The sequence below is a fragment of the Ictidomys tridecemlineatus genome, chromosome 3 (assembly GCF_052094955.1).
Source record: "Ictidomys tridecemlineatus isolate mIctTri1 chromosome 3, mIctTri1.hap1, whole genome shotgun sequence".
NCBI lineage: Eukaryota > Metazoa > Chordata > Mammalia > Rodentia > Sciuridae > Ictidomys > Ictidomys tridecemlineatus.
The window spans coordinates 32496215-32515955 of NC_135479.1; the positions used below are offsets into that span (position 1 = coordinate 32496215).

Below are 19741 nucleotides of genomic sequence, written 5' to 3' on the forward strand. Positions count from 1 at the left end.
TTATTGGTCAAATGGGCAGACGCCTTCCTAGCCTTTAACCTATCAGATGCCCAAAGATGAGACTGTACCTGGAGGGAGGAGGCGCGGCGCCGGAGTTCAGACGCGACCAATGGGAAATCACAGCGCGTCCCTGCGGCAGCCAATGAGAAAGCAGTAATACAGAGCTCCTGACTCCTCAGAGGCCGGAAGTGGGGGCGGCTTGTCGCCTACCGGTAGCGCAAATGGGGGCGGTGCCTCGTAGGAGCACTGGCCTTGTAGTCACTTCCGGTGATGACCCCGCCCTAGGGGTATCTCTGAAATATATCCCCTGTGGCGCCTTATTATGTCCAATCTTGTTTGGGTTTCGAGGCGATTATCCAGTCCCAAAGCTGAAATGGGGGTGGGGGGGGGGACGCAGGCTCGAGAGTGGGAAGGGCTGAAAGCCTGAAGCTCGTTCTCCGACTGGTGGCTCTGGTTTTCCCTTTTCCTCTGTCTTGACAGTTTCCTCCAACACTTGTGCCGCCAGTCCTGAGTTCAGATCTCTTACCCGAGAGATAGGAAAACTAGATCTGAGACAGCCACTAACTAGCTGCGGCCTCTTGTCCGTAAAGGAAGAGGGCAACAGGGCATTCCCAAGTACCTAACTCCTTCTCCCCTGGGAACACAGAGCAGTCAAGAAGGACGGAAGGTGGCCGCTGGAGGTCGCCGTGGCCTCGCGATACCACCAACAGAAATGGAGAACTGTTGATGCAGATTGCCAACAAAAATCCTCAACTCTGGAGTGGGCTTTGAATGTATAACACCAGGCCACCGGGCTAAAATATCTCCAAACGTCTTTGTTTACAGAGCATTGAAAACCCCCTCCCCTCCGGTATTGGGGAACAAAACCAAGAAATCATCGGAGCTCTCAAGACAGGTCTTGTGGTCCTGCCTCAGCCTCCGGAGTAGCTGGGATAACAGACGTGGCAACGGTTGCTCCCACCTAGAGCACTGGAACTTTTATTACAGTAAGTTCCAGGAAGACACGAACCTTATTTGTGTCCAATATTTTAACTCCAGGGTCTAGAACAGTGACTGTGGCCGAGCAGATGCTTAGTTTTTGAGTACTGAACTCCTCCAGGACAATGATGGTGCTTTCATTCACTCCCAGCATTTATTATAGTATCTGGTGACTACAGGGCCTTCAGCATTTGTTCAGTGCTTTATCATAGGCTTCCTAGAGCTTAATTCTGCATGTCCCTTTTTCCAAGATGGGGGGAAATAGGAAGTCAGGAGGTTGAGTGCAGTTTATACCTTATGTTTTCCCAAGGGCTGGTATCAAATCCAAAACTGCTATAGAATTGAGGTTACTGTATATAAGAAAGAAACAGGCAGGCCCAGGCCCCAGATAGTACAGTAGGATAGATTTGATCATTAAGATGAAGTAGTCAGGCTATATTTTAAGCAGGGATTGAAATGGGAAAGGGAAATTTTCCCCTCTCTTCCTTCCCTACTACAAGCCACCAGCATCCCCCTCCATCAGGCTTTCAAACTGGGTCCTAGGATCTTGGTTTCCAAGAGGTGGTAAAGATGCAGACAGGGATACCAGAAGCCACATATAGATTTATTAAACTTTATTTCCTCTGAGTCTCTGGGGAGTCAGCAGGGATGTAAGGCGAAGTGGCAGTAGCTGCGGGAGCCTGAGCAGAGCTGGTGCTGGGAGGGCTGGCATGAGCATAAAGAAGAAATTTAAATATCCAGGACTGAAATCCAGTTAATGGGTCTCCTTCATCTGTCTTTGGATCTTGTGTAGCATCTCCTGCATCCGCCGCAGCTGGAATAGGCACATGCATCAAAATGGGGCCTTCTGGAGAGTCCCATGGTATTGGGGAAGTGTCCCCAAGTTCTAATCCTTTGAGTCAGGGCCTTGGTAGCTAGGACATATGATGGAAACTGGGCAGAACCACCAATCAATGTCCCAAATATGCACCAGAGCCAGGAATCTTTCTTTTCCCAAACCAAGAGATACTGAGGTTTATAATTAAACAGGGGACTTCCCAGACTGTCGACCCCTACCACCTCACACTGCTCTCACCTCTTCATCTTTCTCTCGGATTAGCTTCTCGGTTTCTGGATCTGTCCCTGGTGGAACAGCAGGGATGGGGAAATCGGTACCACTCTCACGAGTCAGTTTGCTAAGGGGAAGGGGAAAGGAGGGCTGGTAAGGCTAGGGGATCCCAGCACCAACTTAGGTTGAGCCCAGGGCCTGTAGAGGAATAAAGGAGGGGCTTGGTCTCATCCAAGGCTGCATTTGGGATCCCCCTGCTGGCTTCCAGTCATACTTGCGATTCCGTTCCTTCACCACCAGGCGGGTCATGCTCTGGATGCATTGTGCCCGGTAGTTCTCATAATGTGTCTCCCTGGTCACATCCTTCAGGTCCTGCATGTGGGTGCGCACCAGCATTGTCCTCAGCTTCACAAAGTCACAGTGCCCTGGGTTTTCCACTGCATAGCAAGGCTAGGAGTCAGCCAGGGGCATGCGTAGGGGAGAGATACTAAGTGAAGGAAATACCTTGGTCCCAAGCTCAGTGCTTTACCTTCTACAATGCCCCAGGGGTAGAGTCGGCCCCGAACTCGTCGCCCTCTGGCCTCTACCACAGTGTTGCTGCCAATTACCGCAAAGGGAATGCTTTCCTGAAAGAAGTTAGGGGAGAACCCCCTGTTCTCACCTGTTCCTTTCTACCTCTATCTTCATCTTCTCTGCTTCACTGTAGGAAGCCAGAGTCCTCCTCCTCCCCAGGAGCCTGTCCTTATATAGAAGTCTACTCTCTTCTTCTGCCCAAGAAAAAAAGATGGAAAAGGCATGCCCTGGGATGGCCCCACCTTTAGGGCTTGATCCTGTAATTTGAAGTCCTCATCCTCATCCGAGTCACAATCTGGGAACTGATAGATCTTGATTCCAAAGTGCTCAATCTCCTCACGGATCTGGCAAATAGATGAGGAGCCCACAGTTCTTGGGACAGCATCTTTTCTAGAAGCCCACCTGCTTCCCTCCCCGCCCACCACCAGCTTCCCTCACTTTGCGTTTCTTGCGGTCCACTTCAGGAGGTGTCAGTGTGTCCGCCTTAGCCAAGATAGGCACGATGTTGACCCGCTGATGCAGGGCCTTCATGAATTCAACATCCAATGGCCGGAGCCTGGGGAACAGGAATCTGTGACCACCTGCTAGTGGTAGCCCTGCCCCTGATGCTCTTGGCCTGTTCCCTTGGCAGCACCCGGCGGTGCCAGGAGCCTCAGGCTTGGACCATACCCGTGGCCGTAGGGCGAGATGAAGTACAGGCAGCAGTGCACTCTGTTGTCTTGGATGTTCTTGCGGTTCAGGCCACTCTCATCTCGGAAATACTGCTCAAACTGCTGATCGATGTATTCTGCCACAGGCCTCCAGCTGGGGCAGGGACAGACAAGCAGAGAAACTGTGGGAGTGGGGGCTGCCTAGTGAGCTCTGGGATTGCAAAGAAGTAACCCTTTCCCCTAGTAGTGTTTTCAAGATATTGTTATTCTTTGGTTTGCCTTACTATACCTTCAGAGAGATTCCAGGGTGGGACAGGTGTATATTTCACATGTCCTGATAGAAAATTTTATTGAGTATATGGGCAGAGTTCAATAAATACTAGTTTGATGAAAGAAAAGGGTGCGAGTGACCCAACAAAGCCGTAAGAACAGTAAGATGCTGGAGGCAAACATCAATTGGAAGCCAGGGAAGTCCTACGTCAAGCTAAACCCAGCCTCAGAGCCTTTGCTCATATGGTTCCCACTCTTTCCTCCACCTCTCCAAACCTGCTCCATCCTTAGAGGCTCTATCCAAGAACCACCTCTTCCATGAAGGCTCTTTTAACTATACCAATGTACACTGCTTTCCCCTCCACTACAAAGCTATATATTTACACAAAATGATGTTTCCATCAGTTTTGGATCCCACAGATTATGGCAGTCCCAAAGAGATTATAAAGGAGCTGAAAAATTGCCATCATATTATAGCACCAACGTATTACTCATGTGTTTGTGGTGATGCTGGTATAAACAAACCTACTGTGCTACTTAATAACAATATTGACTCTGTTACTGATTTATATATTTATTATACTATGCTTTTTATCATTATTTTAGTGTATGCCTTCTATTCATTTAAAAAAAAAAAAGACAGGGAATACAGCTCTTGGGAATACAGGTAGGATGCCTGCCTAGCATATGCAATGCTCTGAGTTTGATCCCAGCACAAAACAAGAGTTTGTTATAAAAAAAAGTTGCTGTGTTATGCCTCATAGATTCATGTTTTTAAGCATCGCTTGATTGCATCAGGAGGTCACATTGAGTGATCGACATATCACCTAGGTTCATGTAAATATGTCCCATGATGCTTGCACAATGATAAAATTACCTGATGGACACATTTCTAAGAATGTATGTCCATAATAAAGTAATGCATGACTATATAAATATTTTTAAGAATTTCAATTTTGGCCTTCTATTATCTAGTGTAATTCTTACTCTCTGTACAGGTAGATATTATGCATTTTGACCATTGTCAGTCTCATTTTATATATAAAAAAATTAAATCCAAAGCAGCTAGGAGACTTGCTCCAGATCAGTTGGCTAGTAAATTCTCTACCCACCTGAGTCCCTGGCTTTCTGACTCCTAGATCAGTGTTTGCCATTATACATTGGCCTGACCCATTTACTGACTTTCATCTGATAGACACCTATGTTAGAGAACTGCTCCCCCATCTCAATCTTCCACCACTACCTACTAGACTGTACACCTCTCAGGCACAGGGACCATTCATATTTGTTCTGCATTTCTTAAAATGTTCAACACAGGCTAGGCACCTAGCATGTGTTTCATAAATTCCTACTGATTGACTAAATGAGTTTATTAAGGTACACTATAGGGCTTAGGCTGTAGCTCAGTGGCAGAGCGTTTGCCTAGCATCTATGAGGCACTGGGTTCAATCCTTAGCACCACATAAAAACAAACAAAATAAAGGCATTCTGTCCTTCTACAAGTACAAAAAAAATTTAAGTTACACTATAAACTGTGATATGGAGATTTTATTATTATTGCAATTGAAGTTATTACTAATATTATCATGGAAGGTAAATAGACTAAAGAAGAAAGCAGTTCTTGCAGGTACTGGTTGGTACTAGAATTTCAAGACAAGTGGTTTGCTGAGACTTACTGCTAGAGTGGGAAGGGTGACGACAATATGGAAATCACTTAACCCCACCAGGAATAAGACCATGTCCCATGAAGTAGCTTAGTGCTGTGGAAAAATATAAGAAACAGCTTTCCCTCAAGGCTTATGAAGTTGAAAAGGAATTGGTTAGCTGGGCTTAAAGTAATGATATGTAGTGATGAAGCACATAATGGAGGGTTCACAGCACAGAAAGGTCTACTAGAATCTGATTAATCTGTGAGGTGTGGGACCTGTGTAGTCACATAGGGACCTGCACTTAGAAGGGTTGATTTGATGTTCTGCTGTTACTATCTTGAAATCCTTAATAAGTTTGAACAACAGGCCCTATAATTGGTTCTTCAATGATCATTACAAAATTTGGTGAGTATGAGTAGCCCTTTACAGTTTCCAATGCACAGGCATCATTCTGGGATGATTTTCAGATCAACTGGTTAAGGTGATAAGGGAAGGTATTTTTCTATTTTTTTTAAATTTCTTTAGTTATAGATGGACACAATGTCTTTATTTTACTTTATGTGGTACTGAGGATCGAACCCAGTGATTCACACATGCTAGGCGCACGCTCTGCCTCTGAGCCCCAGCCACAGCCCTTAATTTTTAATTTTTAAAAAAACTTTTTGCAGATCAATCCCCACTGAACCCTGGTGTGCTTTACCATTGAGCTACATCCCCTGCCCTTTTTATTTTGAGATAGGTTCTCACTAAGTTGCTCTGGCTGGCCTTGAACTTGCAATCTTCCTGCTTCAGTTTCCTGAGTAGCTGGGATTATAGGGGTGCATCACTGTACCAAGAAAGACTAGTATTTTCCAACTTTAAGAAATAAGAATGCAGCTATGCTCAAGATCATGCAAGATTTGAACTGTGAGTCTAGGGCTCCAAGTACCACCTGCCTAACTTTGTTAAAGGTACCAACTTTTCTTTCTTTCTTTCTTTCTTTTTTAATTATTCTCATCTACTCACGTACATCTGACCATTACCTCAGCTTCTCTCCAGTTCACAAAAAAATTAGCTAGGAATGGTGAAGTGTGCATGTGTGTGTGTGTGTGACAAAACTACCTTTTCTTCTGGCAGAGAACCTGGATGGTGCCTGGTAAACAAAGTTCTACCCATTTATTTCCTGTTGCCTCTCCTTCCCTTCAGCCCTCCCTCCGTGCTCCTCCATACCCCTTTCAACAAGACCTTGCATCTAAAAGAAAGATGTTTATTGAGCACCCACTGTGTCAGGCCTTGTGCTTCATGTTTACTTTTTTTGAGGCTCTTCTTTTTTATCTTCTTTTCCCACCGCCATTATAGAATTATAGGTCAGAGTTGAATGTTAGAAATCATCTATTCCAACCCTTTCCCTCTCATTTTACAGAGAAGAAAACAGTTATCCAGTAAGGGGAGTGATATGCTTAAGGTCACAAAACTCTCCCTCTCCTGACAGGTATGGCTATGTGTGCACCTATGTGTGTTTGCAAAGTTAGTGATGGGTCAGGGGCAGCTGAGGTTGTTTTTGGTTAAACATACCACTCTGTGTTGTTGACTGCATCCCCAAAACCTGGTGTGTCCACAATGGTAAGCCGCAGCCTCACACCCTTCTCTTCTATATCCACAGCATGCTTAGTGATCTCCACGGTTTGCATGATCCGTTCTGAAGAAGGGGGAAACTGAGGCAAGGGCAAGGGCAAGGGCAGGGACCTTCCCAGTCAGCACAAACTACCTACCCCAGTCAGCTTTGCTGCCCAGACTGCCTCATCCACTTTGCCCCCCTTCCCACCCACAGGCTGCCTGAGGGCCTGTTCTCTGGGAACCAGCAAGGAGCACATTTCCCAACACAGGAAATGCCGGTGGCTGTTGGCTCTGGCCCCAGCCTTTTCTCTGCTCCCGGCCTTTTTGGATTCCTGGAATCCTTTGGGGGTCAGAGTCTCATTCAAAGAGCAGGATTCTGATCCCTGCCCTGCTTCAGCACCCAAATCTTTAGGGAGCTGGTTGGTGGGATGCCAGGCCAGACAGGCCTTTGGAGGGATGTTGTCAATCTCTCTAGGAGGTCATGGTTTCCGGCATGCTGGGAAGGGCCCCATTCCCTCATCCCCACCCCCGACTCTGTAGTGACTTTAACATCCCAAGACAGGTCTCTCTGCCTGTCTTTATGCTCCTCTCTTTTCCTTACCTTCAGCACTGAGGAGTTTCCGGTCCCGGTATAGATCAGTGAGGAAGAGACTATTGACAAGAGTGGATTTACCCAGGCCAGACTCTCCTGACAGGAGAGAGGACAGAGGCACCAAATCAGAAGGTAAGATCTGTAGCCAAAGGGCAGCTCCACTGGATCAAGGTTTGGTGGGAAAACTGTTTTCTTATCAATCAGGACTAGACTAACCAAACCATGGCATTTTAGAGCTACAAGGAAGCAGAGATCAGCTCATCCAGCTGTCTCATTTGAATGAAGAGAGGCAACAGACTGCCCAAGGTCACACAGAAGGAGCCTACACTACAAAACTCTGGCACTACTTCATTCCCCCCAACATATACATATTTTTGGCCACCAAAGACTCCTAGCTATTTTGCAAAGACTCAGGCATTTGCTGCTTGCTCCTTCTTCCTTACCCATGCCCCTTTATCTCTCTCTCTCTCTCTCTCTCACACACACACACACACACACACACACATACACACTCCCCACCTAAAAACATCCCTTGCCCAACCCATCCCTGCCCTTTTCTACCTGCCACCATGAGGGTAAAGTCAAAGCCTTTCTTCACAGACTTTCGGTGGACTTGGTTGGGGAGGGTTGCAAAGCCCACATACTCCTTGTCATCCTAGTGGACAGGAAGGCAGAATGCATCAGGGTGAGAGACAAGAGGGGCCCTAGCACCCAGGACCAGTCTTTTCTTTCTTTCTTCTAGATCTTTCCCCAGCCTTAAAGGAGCAGTGCCAGACTCTTGAGTTCTCATCAGAAGCCACCAGCTGGGCCTCCTGCCCCTGCTGAGACTACCAGTTTCCAGTGCTCTTGGGGGCAGACAAGAGAGGAGGGTTGGGACTGACACAGGACAGAAAGAGATCCCAGGTGCATACATATACACATACATGCACATAAACCCCAAGACTGTCTGCCCGCTTCCTGGGTCTTCCTATAGCCACCCACTGAAAGGCAAAGGCAGGGCTGAAGTCTCTACCTCAGAGGAATCATAGGGATCAAGCCTGCCCCATGGGCTGCGGGGCCGGGTGCAGGGGCTGAGAGGGGCTGGGGCACAGAAGTACTGCTGGCTGTCAGAGGACTGGGGCCACAAGGGGGGTCTGAACTCCAGGTCATCATCATAGAAGTCTGGGGCCTGGGGCCTTGGCTCCGAGATTGGGGGCCTGGACACCCTGGTTCTGGCCTCCGGTGAGTGGCAGCGCTCGCTTCCTGGGAAGTCCTTCACGAACTTGCTCAGTTCTGCATCATCCGTGGTGTCCTCCAGGAAATGCTTGATCTGGAGGACGTGGGTTGGAGGTAGTGGGGTGGGGAGATGGAGTAGGTGGGAGGCGGCAGGAGGGAACCGGAAGGGAAGAACAAGGAAGAAGGCAGACATAGGAGGTGAGAAGGAGAGGGGAGAGGCACTCGTGGTTAGAAGGGAAAGAACTTGGCAGCCAGGCCTTACCTTCTCACCAGTATCCCCAAGCTAAGACATGGGGAAGGACCCCAGGGTCCAGGAGGATCCCTAGGCAGCCTCCAAAGCCCTGCTCTCCAGTTTTGGAGCTCCCTTTCAGCAGGATGTTTGTTGAGGCTGCCCTTTCTGGGGGTCTGGACAAGCCAGGATCCAGGGACTGTCCCAAAGGCCAGGAAGTTAAATTGAATAAGAGGGAGAACACTGTGGCTGAGGACTCAAGGAGAGAGTCAGAAGGCTAGGGGCACAGGGAATTAGGACAGAAAGAAAGGAGCTGCCTCCCAAGCAGGTCAATAACCAGCAGGAGGTTCTGTGTCTGTCACTGCTAGTCAGTAAGCTGGGAAAACCCAGGTAAGGATTCTACCCTGGGTTCTTACTCTCCAGGGTTCAGTGCCCAGAGTTCAATCCTGCTGACCCTACTCTTACTCCAGATGCAAAACCACACCAGAATCTGGCCCTGGACCCCAGGAGAGAAGAAAAAACCTACCAGTGGATGCTGAATATGGACAGAGGGCAGCCAAGAGGGACCAAGTGAGAGGTTGGGAGGACATTGGAAGAGCCTGGAAGGATGGCTGGACCTCTAAGACTGCTGACGGCCCCCAAATGAGAGGAACATCTAGGGAAACCCCTCAGTAGTCACAGTGTGGTGGTAGGCAGAGAATGGAGTGGCTCCTCTATAGAAGCCAGTTCCACTCCACCCCCAGCTTGGGAGATGGGCAGCTCCCCCTCAGCTCTAGACCCTATATCTTCCCCTCTCTCCTTTGGGGGTCAACGTCCTTTGTGGAGTGCCTGGCAGTGCTGGGCTCAGCTCTGCCTCACAACACCCACGTGCCACCCCCAGACAATGGACAACGGCCGGCTGCAGAAGCTGACTCACCCTCTGGGGGTTGGCCAAGCCAAGGGGGCTACCCTGGACCACTGTGGAGTCCCAGGCAAAGTGAAGGAGATAAGATGGTCAGAGTCTTCCTGCATAGCTCCATTTTACAAAGGGATGAAATGAAAGAGGCAGATGTGCACACTGTCAGTTTATGCCAGACAGAAAGGACTAGGAAAGGGAAGCTGGAAGGAAAAGTCTCCTAAGAGTTAACTTTCAGGCGTCACCTCTCATCCCCATACCTGCTGATAACAAACTTTGGAGCGTGCCTGGACAGAAGGGTGGAAAGAGACCCTTTAGCCTGAAACTAGAACTGGCATGTGGAGGTTTAGTGATCACAAGAGGCAATCCTAAGGCAGGCCTGATATTTATGAGATCTGTTGGGTTAACTATACAACCCCTTATATGCTTATTGGTCTCGCATAATGATTTAATTGTGTCCCTTTTCACTCTCAAAATTATCCCAGCTTGAACAATTAATGATACAGCAACAGAGAAGGAATGGGGCTTGAGGGATAGCATGTCCTGTTGTCTGGCAGCTAATGAGTCTGGGGAATTCCAGGAAACGTTGTCTTTCTACACAGCCCCACAGTGCCCTAGCAGTTGGTCTGGGGATTGGCTAAGGATGGGAGAGAGAACTCTGCTCAGTGGGTACTGAGCAGAGGGGCAACAGAAAAGGGAAAAGGGAAGGTGCTGATGGAGAGCCCTGTCCCCCCACAATCTTCCAGCAGAGACACCAGGAACTCGGCACTGTCCTCTCTGACAGCCTTGGCTATGCTTCAGCATGGAGGAAGCCAAAGGGCTCTAGCCAAAGAGTCACAACACTAGGATCCTCACCTCCCATCTGTCCACACCCCCCAACTCTGCCACTGAATTTGAGCATTACTCCCAGTTAAGGCAGAGGGAAGTCAAGTCAGGTCCACCCAACTCCCAGAGCAGCATCTTACCCCAGCTTCAGTCCCATCCTCAGGGACAGAATTCCCTTGCCATCCCAGTGAACGGTCCATGCCCCACACTTCAGACTCCCTGTCAGCAAGCTCTAGGTCTAATTTTATCTCCCAGGCAAAGTTCCTCACACACAGAAACAGCCTTGTCTTGATGCTCTTGTTGTCATCTGGCTTCCGGACTTGCTCCTTTCCCTTTTTCTTTGACCTCCCTCTGTCTCTGGCAGGGGCCAAAAAAGTCTGTGGAATGTCCTACCCCACTCCCTCCTCCTCCTCCCCTTCCCTTGGCTCCCACCCTCCAAGGGCAGCTCAGCTGCAGCAGGATCACTTGGTTCCTCTGCAGTCCCCTCCTCCTCTGATTGGCTGCCCCATGACGCCTGCTCGCTGACTGCCCTGGTGGGCACAGCACCAACCTCCCAAGTCTATCTGCAGCACAGACTCTTGATCCACTTGGCCTCTTCTGTTAACCCCCAAGGACCGTGATGCTTGCCTGAAGACTATGAACTGTCCCCCAAGGTGACCTGACCCACCAGTACACCCAGGACAGTCACCCAGGAAACCTATTCCCAACTCCACCCCCCATCTCTCACCTTAAGCAGTGCTGAAGTAGGGTAGAATATCCAATGATCCTCTGAGTATAAGTTCCAGGGGTCTTCCCAAGTGTTCCTTTGTTTTCTCCCAGCAGGAGAAATTGCTATCCCACTGTCTTAGAAAATGTGCTCCTAGATTTGCCTGCAGAGAATCTCAGCCACAGAAGCAGCTTGGCTCCAGGGACTCTGACTACCCTAGTATACCTGACCTCTCACTTAGGAGGATGGGTATCAATTCTATCATCCCATCATTCTCACAAAATGAGAGAGCTGCTAGCACTTGGTCTCTGAGGGGTATGGGTTCAAGCATATGGGAAACTGACATTCCAGAGGCTCAAGAGCTGCCATTTAGGTGGGAGATGAATTGAGGGGTCTGGGTGGCAGTGTACAAATGGAGCACTCCACTAGGAGTCAGAAGGCCAGTGTTTCTGGTTGGGCTGGAAACACCCCCTTGTGAGTCTTAATAGTGTCTTTAATTTCAGGGTCTTAATGTCCAACTGTGAATGGCCCTTCCTTGCCTCCCAGGGAGACTGGGGAGAGAAATCATTCTGAGATACCTCAAGCTGCTTTGAACCTGAGAGAAGTAGTACTCACGTCCCAGTATAGTCATTAATGTTGATCTGTCATTCTTTTCACATGTAAATGTAAATTCCCTGGGGCTGCTGGGCTGGGGAGTTCTCTACACTGATTCCCAAAGCAGCTAGGACACCATCCTCCTTTCACAAGGAGACCCTCATAGAGGACTGTGGCCTGACATGAACCAGTAGTCAGCCTAAGGACTTGGCTAGCTTAAGGGCAGGGGCCTGAGACTGGAGACTTTGTTGGTGGTGGTGTCTCTAATTAGAAAAGAACAGGGTGGCCTCAGCCAAACTGAAAGCACCAAGACCTTAGCTGAACTGAACTTGGTGTGTAACAGAAAAAGTCCCTCTGGTCCCTGCTGGGCTTGGCACTGGGGATAAACAGTGTCTCCCCAGGCTTCCATCCCTGGAACAATCAGCCTGTCCATCCCCCAGTGGGGAAAAGGAGTAGAGCCAGGATCAGGACAGGCACCACTTAGCCTTTCCAAGGAACCCTCTTTGGGGAAGGTTATAGGGTCACCAAGACTTCCTGTCCAAGCCTTGGGCCTCCGCCTGGACACAGCTTGAGAGACAAGAGCCCAAAAGGTTGGCCTTTCTAAACCTGAAAGCTTCTGATTCCACAGGATGCAGGGAGTTTCCCTCTGGTGGCTGCCCTCAGCCAACATCCTGCCCCACAGGGTGGTCAAGAATCCTCTCCTGCTGTAAACAGCTTGTGCCTCCCAAAGCAGAGGGCAAAGACTGGGAGGCTTCCAGACTGGGAAAGATGGATGTGGCCTGGAGGCCCAGACACGCACAGGCTGTGTTTGTGGCAGGTTCTGGCAACAATGTCAAGAAAAGAGCTGGCTTTCTCACAACCAAGCATCAAAACCTCCTACCTGGGAACCTCTAAGAAGGCTGGCTGGGGTTACTGCTTCTCTTCCCACTACAGGCAGGTGGCAGGAATGAGTCCCCCCCAACCCCCACACACTGCAGAAGGACCTAGTTGGGGAGGGGGTGGGGGTAGGTGCAGCGGAGGAAGCTTCCCCACTGTTCCTGTCTGGGAGGCAAATGATACAGCTGATCCCACCCCACGGGATGGTGGGGTGGGCTTTCCTCTCAGGTGTTCAGGTGTTTCTTTGAGAAAGGGGCTGCCAGGTTTTGGAAAGGAGGGACCAAGAGTCTCACCATCCCTTTTAGGATGCTGGCAGTTTTGTGGATCTCCTCTATGTTTTCCAAAGGAAGTTGGTGCTAGCTTCTGCGCTCCCGGTAGATGAGTGAGGAAGGATCATCTAGGTAACAGATGACTCAGGCAAGGGCGGAGACCCTCACCACCCTCATCGCTGACGCGCCTTCCCCAGAACAACATGCTGGTCTCTATCGCGGGCATCTCCCACAACACAGACCCACTCCTTCCTCTAAGACCAAGGGCAACTCGTCGGGGGTCGCGGCCTGTTTGGTAGCTGCTTGGCTTGGGGGGAGAAACTTGGGAACGGCGACGCAGCGCCACCCGCTAACAGTGCCTGCCCGAGCCTGGAGCTGGCGACAGCTCCTCTCGCCCCGCACAGCCCAGGCTGCAGCGCCGCGGGTCTCCTCGGAGCCGCCCGGGAGCGGCGGGCCCTGAGCGCCCTGGCCCTGCCCTGCACCCGCCGGTCTTACCATGGCTGCAGCCCGGGCCGGGCCGGCTCCGCCTGGACAGCGCCCGAGCGACCCGCGGATGGAGCTGCGCGCGGACCTCACCGCACCGCCTGCCCCCACTTGCCTCCCCGAGTCCCGACCGCTTGGGGCGGGGCGAGTCAGCGGGGGCGGGGCGAGTTGGGCCCCGGGAGGGGCCTGCACCTCAGCGGTGGGTGCCCGCGCGAACGAGGCTTGGGGCGCCAGCCATCCCCTGAAGCATAGAGCAGGGTGGAGGCCTCTGCTCCTTGACCCTGGGCTACATTGGCTACCTGGCTTTTTCTTAATCCTTGGAGTGGCTTCTTTGGACAGCTCAGGACCCCGGGAATTTAAACCAGTACCCAAAAAGAAAGCAACAACCACCTAGCATCCCTAGAAGGAGATGCCTTTGCAAAGGGAGGAGGAGTTGCCATAAGAGTTGGAGAGAACATTTGGTCACCCCAGGGATTCATCAAAGTGTTATGGAAGTTGACTGATTTCCAAGTTACTGATTGTCCATACCCTCACCACACCTCCTAAAGGGGAATGTCAAAACATTCTCCAGCTCCATCCAAGCTGTGGAAAAGACAGGTTAGCAGTAAATTCCCTTTGTACAGGACCTCAGATTAGAGATTAAAGAGGATTTACTGCAGAAATTATCCAGGGATCATCTGCTGGAAGGCTAGAAGGGGGAGGCTGAGTGGCTTTAATAGGGCATTGGAGCCTTGCCTAGAGCTGAGGAAAGCTGGAAGGGCCTCTGGGGGAGGCCAGCCTAGGCATGACCCAGGCTCAGCTGGACCATACTTCCTCTGACAAGCAGGTGAGATGCTGTAGGACAGATGCTTCAGCATCTTTAAAAGCATTAGAAGCTCAGAAGTGCCAGAGCAACAGCTAGAGAGAGGTACATGCTTGGAGGTGGGGAGTTGGTGAGGTCCAAAAGCATCCCCCTCAGACTCCAAAAGCCCTCCTACAAGGACAGGCTGACTGGCCTTTGCCTGTATTTGTTCTGGACAAAACTGAGCCCCATAGGTATGGCGCTCTCTATGGGTGGAAGTGTCAGATGCCTGCCTATCTTATTTCTATCTGATCTGTGAGCTACTGGCCTCAATTGAGACCAGTCAGTATTCAGTCAAGGGAGGAACAGCAGATAAAATCCGGCTCTGGAAAACATGGAACTGCTGTAGGAGATATGACTGGATATTTGGCACTGGTGAACTGGGAGATTAAGAGAGGTTGTTGCTTAAACACATCAGAAGCAAATATTCATTAACCAGAAGTTGAGGAGAAAAACTCCTAGTAGTTGGGCAACCATGAGCACCTCACTTCACCTCTCAGGCTCTTAGTTCCTCCTGAAAATAAGGGGAATTAAACTAGATTATTTTTAAGTTTCCTTGCAATTTCTGGCATTCTAAAAGTAGATTTAATGAAGAAGGAGGGTATGCTGTAGGCCTTGGAGGAAGAAAGCAAGGTAACAGAAGGAGATACTAAAGAAAACTTGGACTTGAAGAGACTCAGATGGCTCTGGAAGCATAGGAAAATGGGGATCTACAGCTTGACTCCAGTGAGAAGGGACCTCTGAAGTTCTAGAGAGGCTCCCAGAAAAGGCCTGGGGTAGACCCAGGAGATCTGAAGCTTACTCAGGAGGACAAAAGACCTAAAGAGATAATCAATGGCTGTTAGAAGTCTGCAGAAGCAGTAGTGGCTACTGCCATCAGATCCAACGGTCATGAGACCCCACTGTTCAAAGCCCTAGTCCCCTATTACTGATGCAGGTACATTTATCTTGGATAAATTCTACTTTTATGAGTAACTATAACATACCAATTTTTAAAAATGAATTATTAGAAGGATCAACAGAGGTGAGGCCAGGGATTGGAGGAGGGAGGAGAAGAGGCAAAGGAGTGGCACCAGGGATTGAAATTGAGCAAATTATGTTATATAATTTATTATTATAAATAATAATTTATAGTATTATTAATAATTTATAGTATTATTTAATTTATAATTAATATTATTATATATAACCCTATATTCATGAATATGTTAAAACTGAGCCCCTCAATTATGTAAAACTATAATGCACAAAAATAAAAAAGAAGAATACCTCTTGGGTGCTTCCAATCAGTAGTCTGTTACTTGAGGTGGGGAGGAAAAGAAGGCAGCCCCATCAGAGAGTCTTATTTTCCTTTATCATAAGAACCTTCCTCCTCAGAACTCAAGCTGTATTTAAAATGTGGACACAGAAACAGCTCAAAAGGCAGCTCAATGCCTAACATTCAGAAGACCCTGGGTTCTCATCCTCACCTGTGCTGGAATCCTCACTCCTCTCTGGCACCCACTGCTCAGGCTCCAGAAAGCCCTGCGTCCAAAGGCATGATGGTGCCAGCTTGCCTTGAGAGAGGTGAGGCCCTAAGAGAGGACTAAGACCATGGAACTTAGCTTCAAGCCAAGAATCTTGGGGTTTGAGTCTCTTTCTAACCACGGTACCAGAGGTCTAACATAAGACATGCTGGATGAAATAAAAGCTGCAAATAGACTTGAGCCATTCTACCTGCACAGCCCCAGTATGCTAGCCTTGTAGCATTTAGAGAGTTCTCAGAGAAGTTGGCCTTGGCATATGTCCCCATGCCAGCTTGGACTGTTAACATCACTGCCTAAAAGTCCTTTTCCCTGCCTGGGCCCATTTCCCTCAGTGAAAGAGGCCGAACTCCCCCAACTCCAGCCCTCTTGCTCCATGTTGCTGGAGTTCCCATACCTGATCTGAAGCAGGGCCTACTTAAAGCAGCCCTCCTATAAGTGGTTGATGACAGAGTGCCTTCCCACCTCTAGCCGGCAGGTGGCCTAGCCAAATTTGCCTCAGCACAACTCAGCTCTGACTTTTCCTTGATATTTAACATCCCACCAGGCGTTAATGTCCTTGTACAATTTCTCAGGCACTGCTAGGGTGGTGAGCCAAATGTTTGGGGAGTAGCTGCTTAGCTTAGCAAAAAGGGTGACTCCTCTGGTAAACTCAAGTAACCACAGCTCCTGCATGTTGTTGTGACTCCTTTATTTAGGGCACGCCAACATGGTCTGTATGGAAAACCTCCCAGCCCCCTCTACTGGGTCTTTCCTGACCACACATGGCAAAGGTTGTGTGGCACAGGTGCTAATAAGCAAGGAGACTGCACTCAGACCAAGCCAGGGTCAAGGTTCAGGCCAAGAATAAAGACGGATTACCACAGGAAATCAGGATTTCAGATCTGCATGACTAGCAAAAGACTACTTTTGCCTCTCAGTAGCTGTTTTCTTTAAGTGGTGCAAGAACTAATTGTACCTCCCTTCCCCCAGAGGTGGATGAGTCACTGATGATATAGTCAGAGAGCCCTAGAGGGGTGGGGGCAAAAGGCCATCACTAGGTTGTGTCTTTTTTTTTTTTTTTTGAATATTTATTTTTAGTTTTTGGTGGACACAATATCTTTGTTGGTATGTGGTGCTGAGGATCGAACCCTGGCCGCACGCAGGCCAGGCGAGCACGCTACCACCTGAGCCACATCCCCAGCCCTAGCCCTAGGTTGTGTCTTTTAAGGAAAGCTCAGCCAGTCTGTTCAGCAAGGTCTGTGAAGAAGGAAAAAATCAAAATATCTTAAGAATTGTATTTCTTGGTTCCTGCTGAACAGTCACAGAGAGGCGTTCCAAAGGTGGCAGGTTGCTGAAAGTCAGCCACCCTGATAGGGCATGTTCTTCTAACACCCACCCTAGGCAGGGTAGGAGCTCAGAGCTGGAGGGACTTGCAAATCTCCTTGTGACTATTTAACTGACTCTCCTCATGAACTTCCTTATCTTTCCTGCCTCCATCTGAATACCTCCCGTGGCCAACTAACAACATTGGACTTCAACATTTGGGCAGCTGAGTTCTAAGGTCTTTCTCAAAACTAAGCCAAAATCTGTGTCCCCCTGTCTTTTACCCTCCAAGTGTTTCCATACTAGAAGCTTTGCTGACTCATTTCATTGAACTTTGCTTTGTCCTTGGATGTCCACACCCTCTCAAGTGACCCATCTATGTACTCTTCTCTCGTAAATTAATCATAAGCCCCTCAAGGGCAGGAGCCTGTCTTCTATTTTAACCTCTATTCATTTCAATCCAGGGAACATGATGTCAACATGTGATGTGATGTCTGCCCTAGTAACCAGGTCCCTGCCCCCAAGAGTTGACTGATCAATATGAACTCACTAAAAGGATGCATTGATTAGTGTTCCATTCTGACTTTTTAGAGCGGGACAAGCCTTGAGGCTGTGGGCTTCATTGACCCATCACTTGCCCTTAATTCCGGCTGCTTTCAAGTTCATGCCCACCTTCTGGGCTCGTAATTCACATGCAAGTAAATGGATGTTGCTCCCACTAAAACCATCCTCTTTGTAGTTTTTAAAAATATTTATTGTCAATGGACCTTTATTTTATTCATTTATATGCAGTACTGAGAATTGAACTCACTGCCTCACACATGCTTGCCAGGCAAGCATTCTACCACTGACTGAGCCACAACCTCAGCCCCTCATAATTCTTGATATTGTTGAGAATTATTTTGGGCAGGCCAACATGGTCTGTATGGGAAGTTATTTTGCCAGGAAGATATGGCTACACAAGAAAGATTTCTCTACCACATACTTGAAACTCTGGGGCAAGATCTTCTTAAAGAGCTTCCAACTTTGAACAAATCCTGAGCCTCAGTTTTTTCATATATCAAATAGGTAAAGGTATACCTCAGAGATTGCTGTAAAAATTCACTAACACATTTAACAAGGTATAATCACCAAAATGAATGGTAGCTATTATCTCAGCTCTTGGGAAAATTATCTACACCAAACCAGCCACTGTCAACTGATTTTTTTCAAATGCCTTCTCTCCTGAGGATTAGGAATGTGCATGTATAATGGTTGTAGACAGATGGGAGGAGAGAGAATAATTGAGTAATTCCTCAGACTAAGGTGACAATGGAATGACCATGCTCTTGGCTCCCATGGAGTCAGCTTTTCCAGTTGGACACCACTCCATCTCTAGAAAGCAGGTCTTGGTCTCAGACCTACTAACCCAAATTCCTGAAGACAGCCACTATGGAGACCCCATGGAGCTAGATGACTTTGCCTGTGGTTAGTGTGCCAAACAAGGCAGAGACTTTGGCTGGCCCAGTCCTCTTACTCAGTTTCAGAGGCTGGACATTTCTCAGGAACTGCCTCACATTCTGTTCCCCTCCTCCAGCCTTCATTCAGCCCCCAAGGTGCAGCTGTCTCTTGCTGTTCCCCTCACAGCAGCTGAGACAAAAGCAGCTGAGCAGAGGAGGGTGAAGGGACATGGCCATTTCTGCCACTTAGGAAAGCCTTCTTCTGCTGAGCAGCTGTTGGGGTGGCTTCTGGGTTATGGATTACCCAAGTATGTACTCTACCCTCTAAAGCCAACCTCCATAATTCACCCATGCCTACTATTCTTCCTCTGACTGGAAAAATCCACCATTTCAAACACCACCAAAGTACTCTTATGAAAAGATATCATGTTGGAGATGGATTCCAGTCAGGAAAGCAAGTAGCTTCTGAAAATATACCAGAAAGTTCAAAGTAGATATGGCAAGTTCTTTCCTATGTGAAATTTTTCTGGACAGAACAAAGAACAAAGGGAGTGTGTCCTCCCTTTTGCCATCAAACCCGAGAGGAAGGCAACACATTTTCCTCTGTCCATTTCATAGGCAAAAAAGGAGGGACCTACCTGTCCAGATCTCACAGTGAATTCAGGAAATCATTTCCCTTGCCCTGTGCTTCCAGGGATTCTTGTTGAGGTAAACCACAGCTTGTCCCAGTCCCAATGACTTAACTGTCATGGGGTGCCCAAGACTGAAAGGATCCTTGGAACACAGGACTTTCAGTGCTAAACCCCTATGAATTAATTGTTCCACCTTGCCTATCCCCAAATTAGCAAGTCATGGCCAAAGGTCACCAGACTTTGTCCTGCTCTGGAGTTAGCAAGCCATGGAAGCTGGAGATGATCAAGGTATCATCTGACTGGATGAGATGGCTGCTTCCTAGGAAGTTGCAAGGTAGGGTCAAGCTATTATGAAAAGCCTCCTGTGATGTTCTGCCCCATTTTCAGCCTTTCTTTCAACAATTCCCTTTCCTCTCAATTATGATCCTCTATACAAAGCAAAGGTAATGGGAGAGGTGAGAAAAAACAGTCTACAAGGTTGCTTTCAGACAGCCACATCCTAGAATTGTTACCATCCCCATGAATGCAGACTCATTCCAGGACCCTCCAAGGC

General features: G+C 48.6%; 1 protein-coding gene and 1 long non-coding RNA gene across 10 annotated transcripts; one reads left to right on the forward strand and one right to left on the reverse strand.

The window, feature by feature from the left end:
• The first annotated feature begins 257 nt into the window (after positions 1-257).
• On the forward strand, positions 258-10125 carry LOC120884140 (uncharacterized). Its single transcript, XR_005726392.2, has 3 exons — positions 258-986; positions 6571-7488; positions 9271-10125. It is a non-coding gene; the product is annotated as an uncharacterized LOC120884140 (long non-coding RNA).
• On the reverse strand, positions 1578-13628 carry Septin4 (septin 4). 9 transcript variants are annotated; one of them, XM_078042324.1, is made up of 13 exons: positions 13461-13588; positions 12990-13093; positions 8369-8665; positions 7918-8011; positions 7366-7452; positions 6723-6846; positions 3269-3403; positions 3038-3155; positions 2842-2943; positions 2556-2652; positions 2301-2463; positions 2054-2153; positions 1578-1792 (listed from the first exon to the last, which is right to left on the reverse strand). In XM_078042324.1, the coding sequence occupies exons 2-13, from the start codon at positions 12990-12992 to the stop codon at positions 1733-1735; spliced, it is 1380 nt and encodes a 459-aa protein (XP_077898450.1). In that variant the 5' UTR covers positions 12993-13093; positions 13461-13588; the 3' UTR covers positions 1578-1732. The 9 variants fall into 9 exon arrangements, with proteins under 9 accessions (XP_077898450.1, XP_005321630.1, XP_021579756.1 ...); XM_005321573.4 differs by lacking the exon at positions 12990-13093 and having other exon boundaries at positions 13461-13628; XM_021724081.3 differs by lacking the exons at positions 12990-13093; positions 13461-13588 and adding an exon at positions 10661-10790 and having other exon boundaries at positions 2054-2100.
• Positions 13629-19741: the final 6113 nt, after the last annotated feature.

Bases quoted from the DNA above. Each gene is read 5' to 3' on its own strand.
- Septin4 (XM_005321572.5), bottom strand. From the start codon at position 10,720: ATGGACCGTTCACTGGGATGGCAAGGGAATTCTGTCCCTGAGGATGGG. The intron at 8,666-10,660 runs GTAAGATGCTGC...CACGTCCTCCAG, and splicing joins AGGATGGGACTGAAGCTGGG to ATCAAGCATTTCCTGGAGGA. The intron at 8,012-8,368 runs GTAGAGACTTCA...CCTGTCCACTAG, and splicing joins ATCCCTATGATTCCTCTGAG to GATGACAAGGAGTATGTGGG.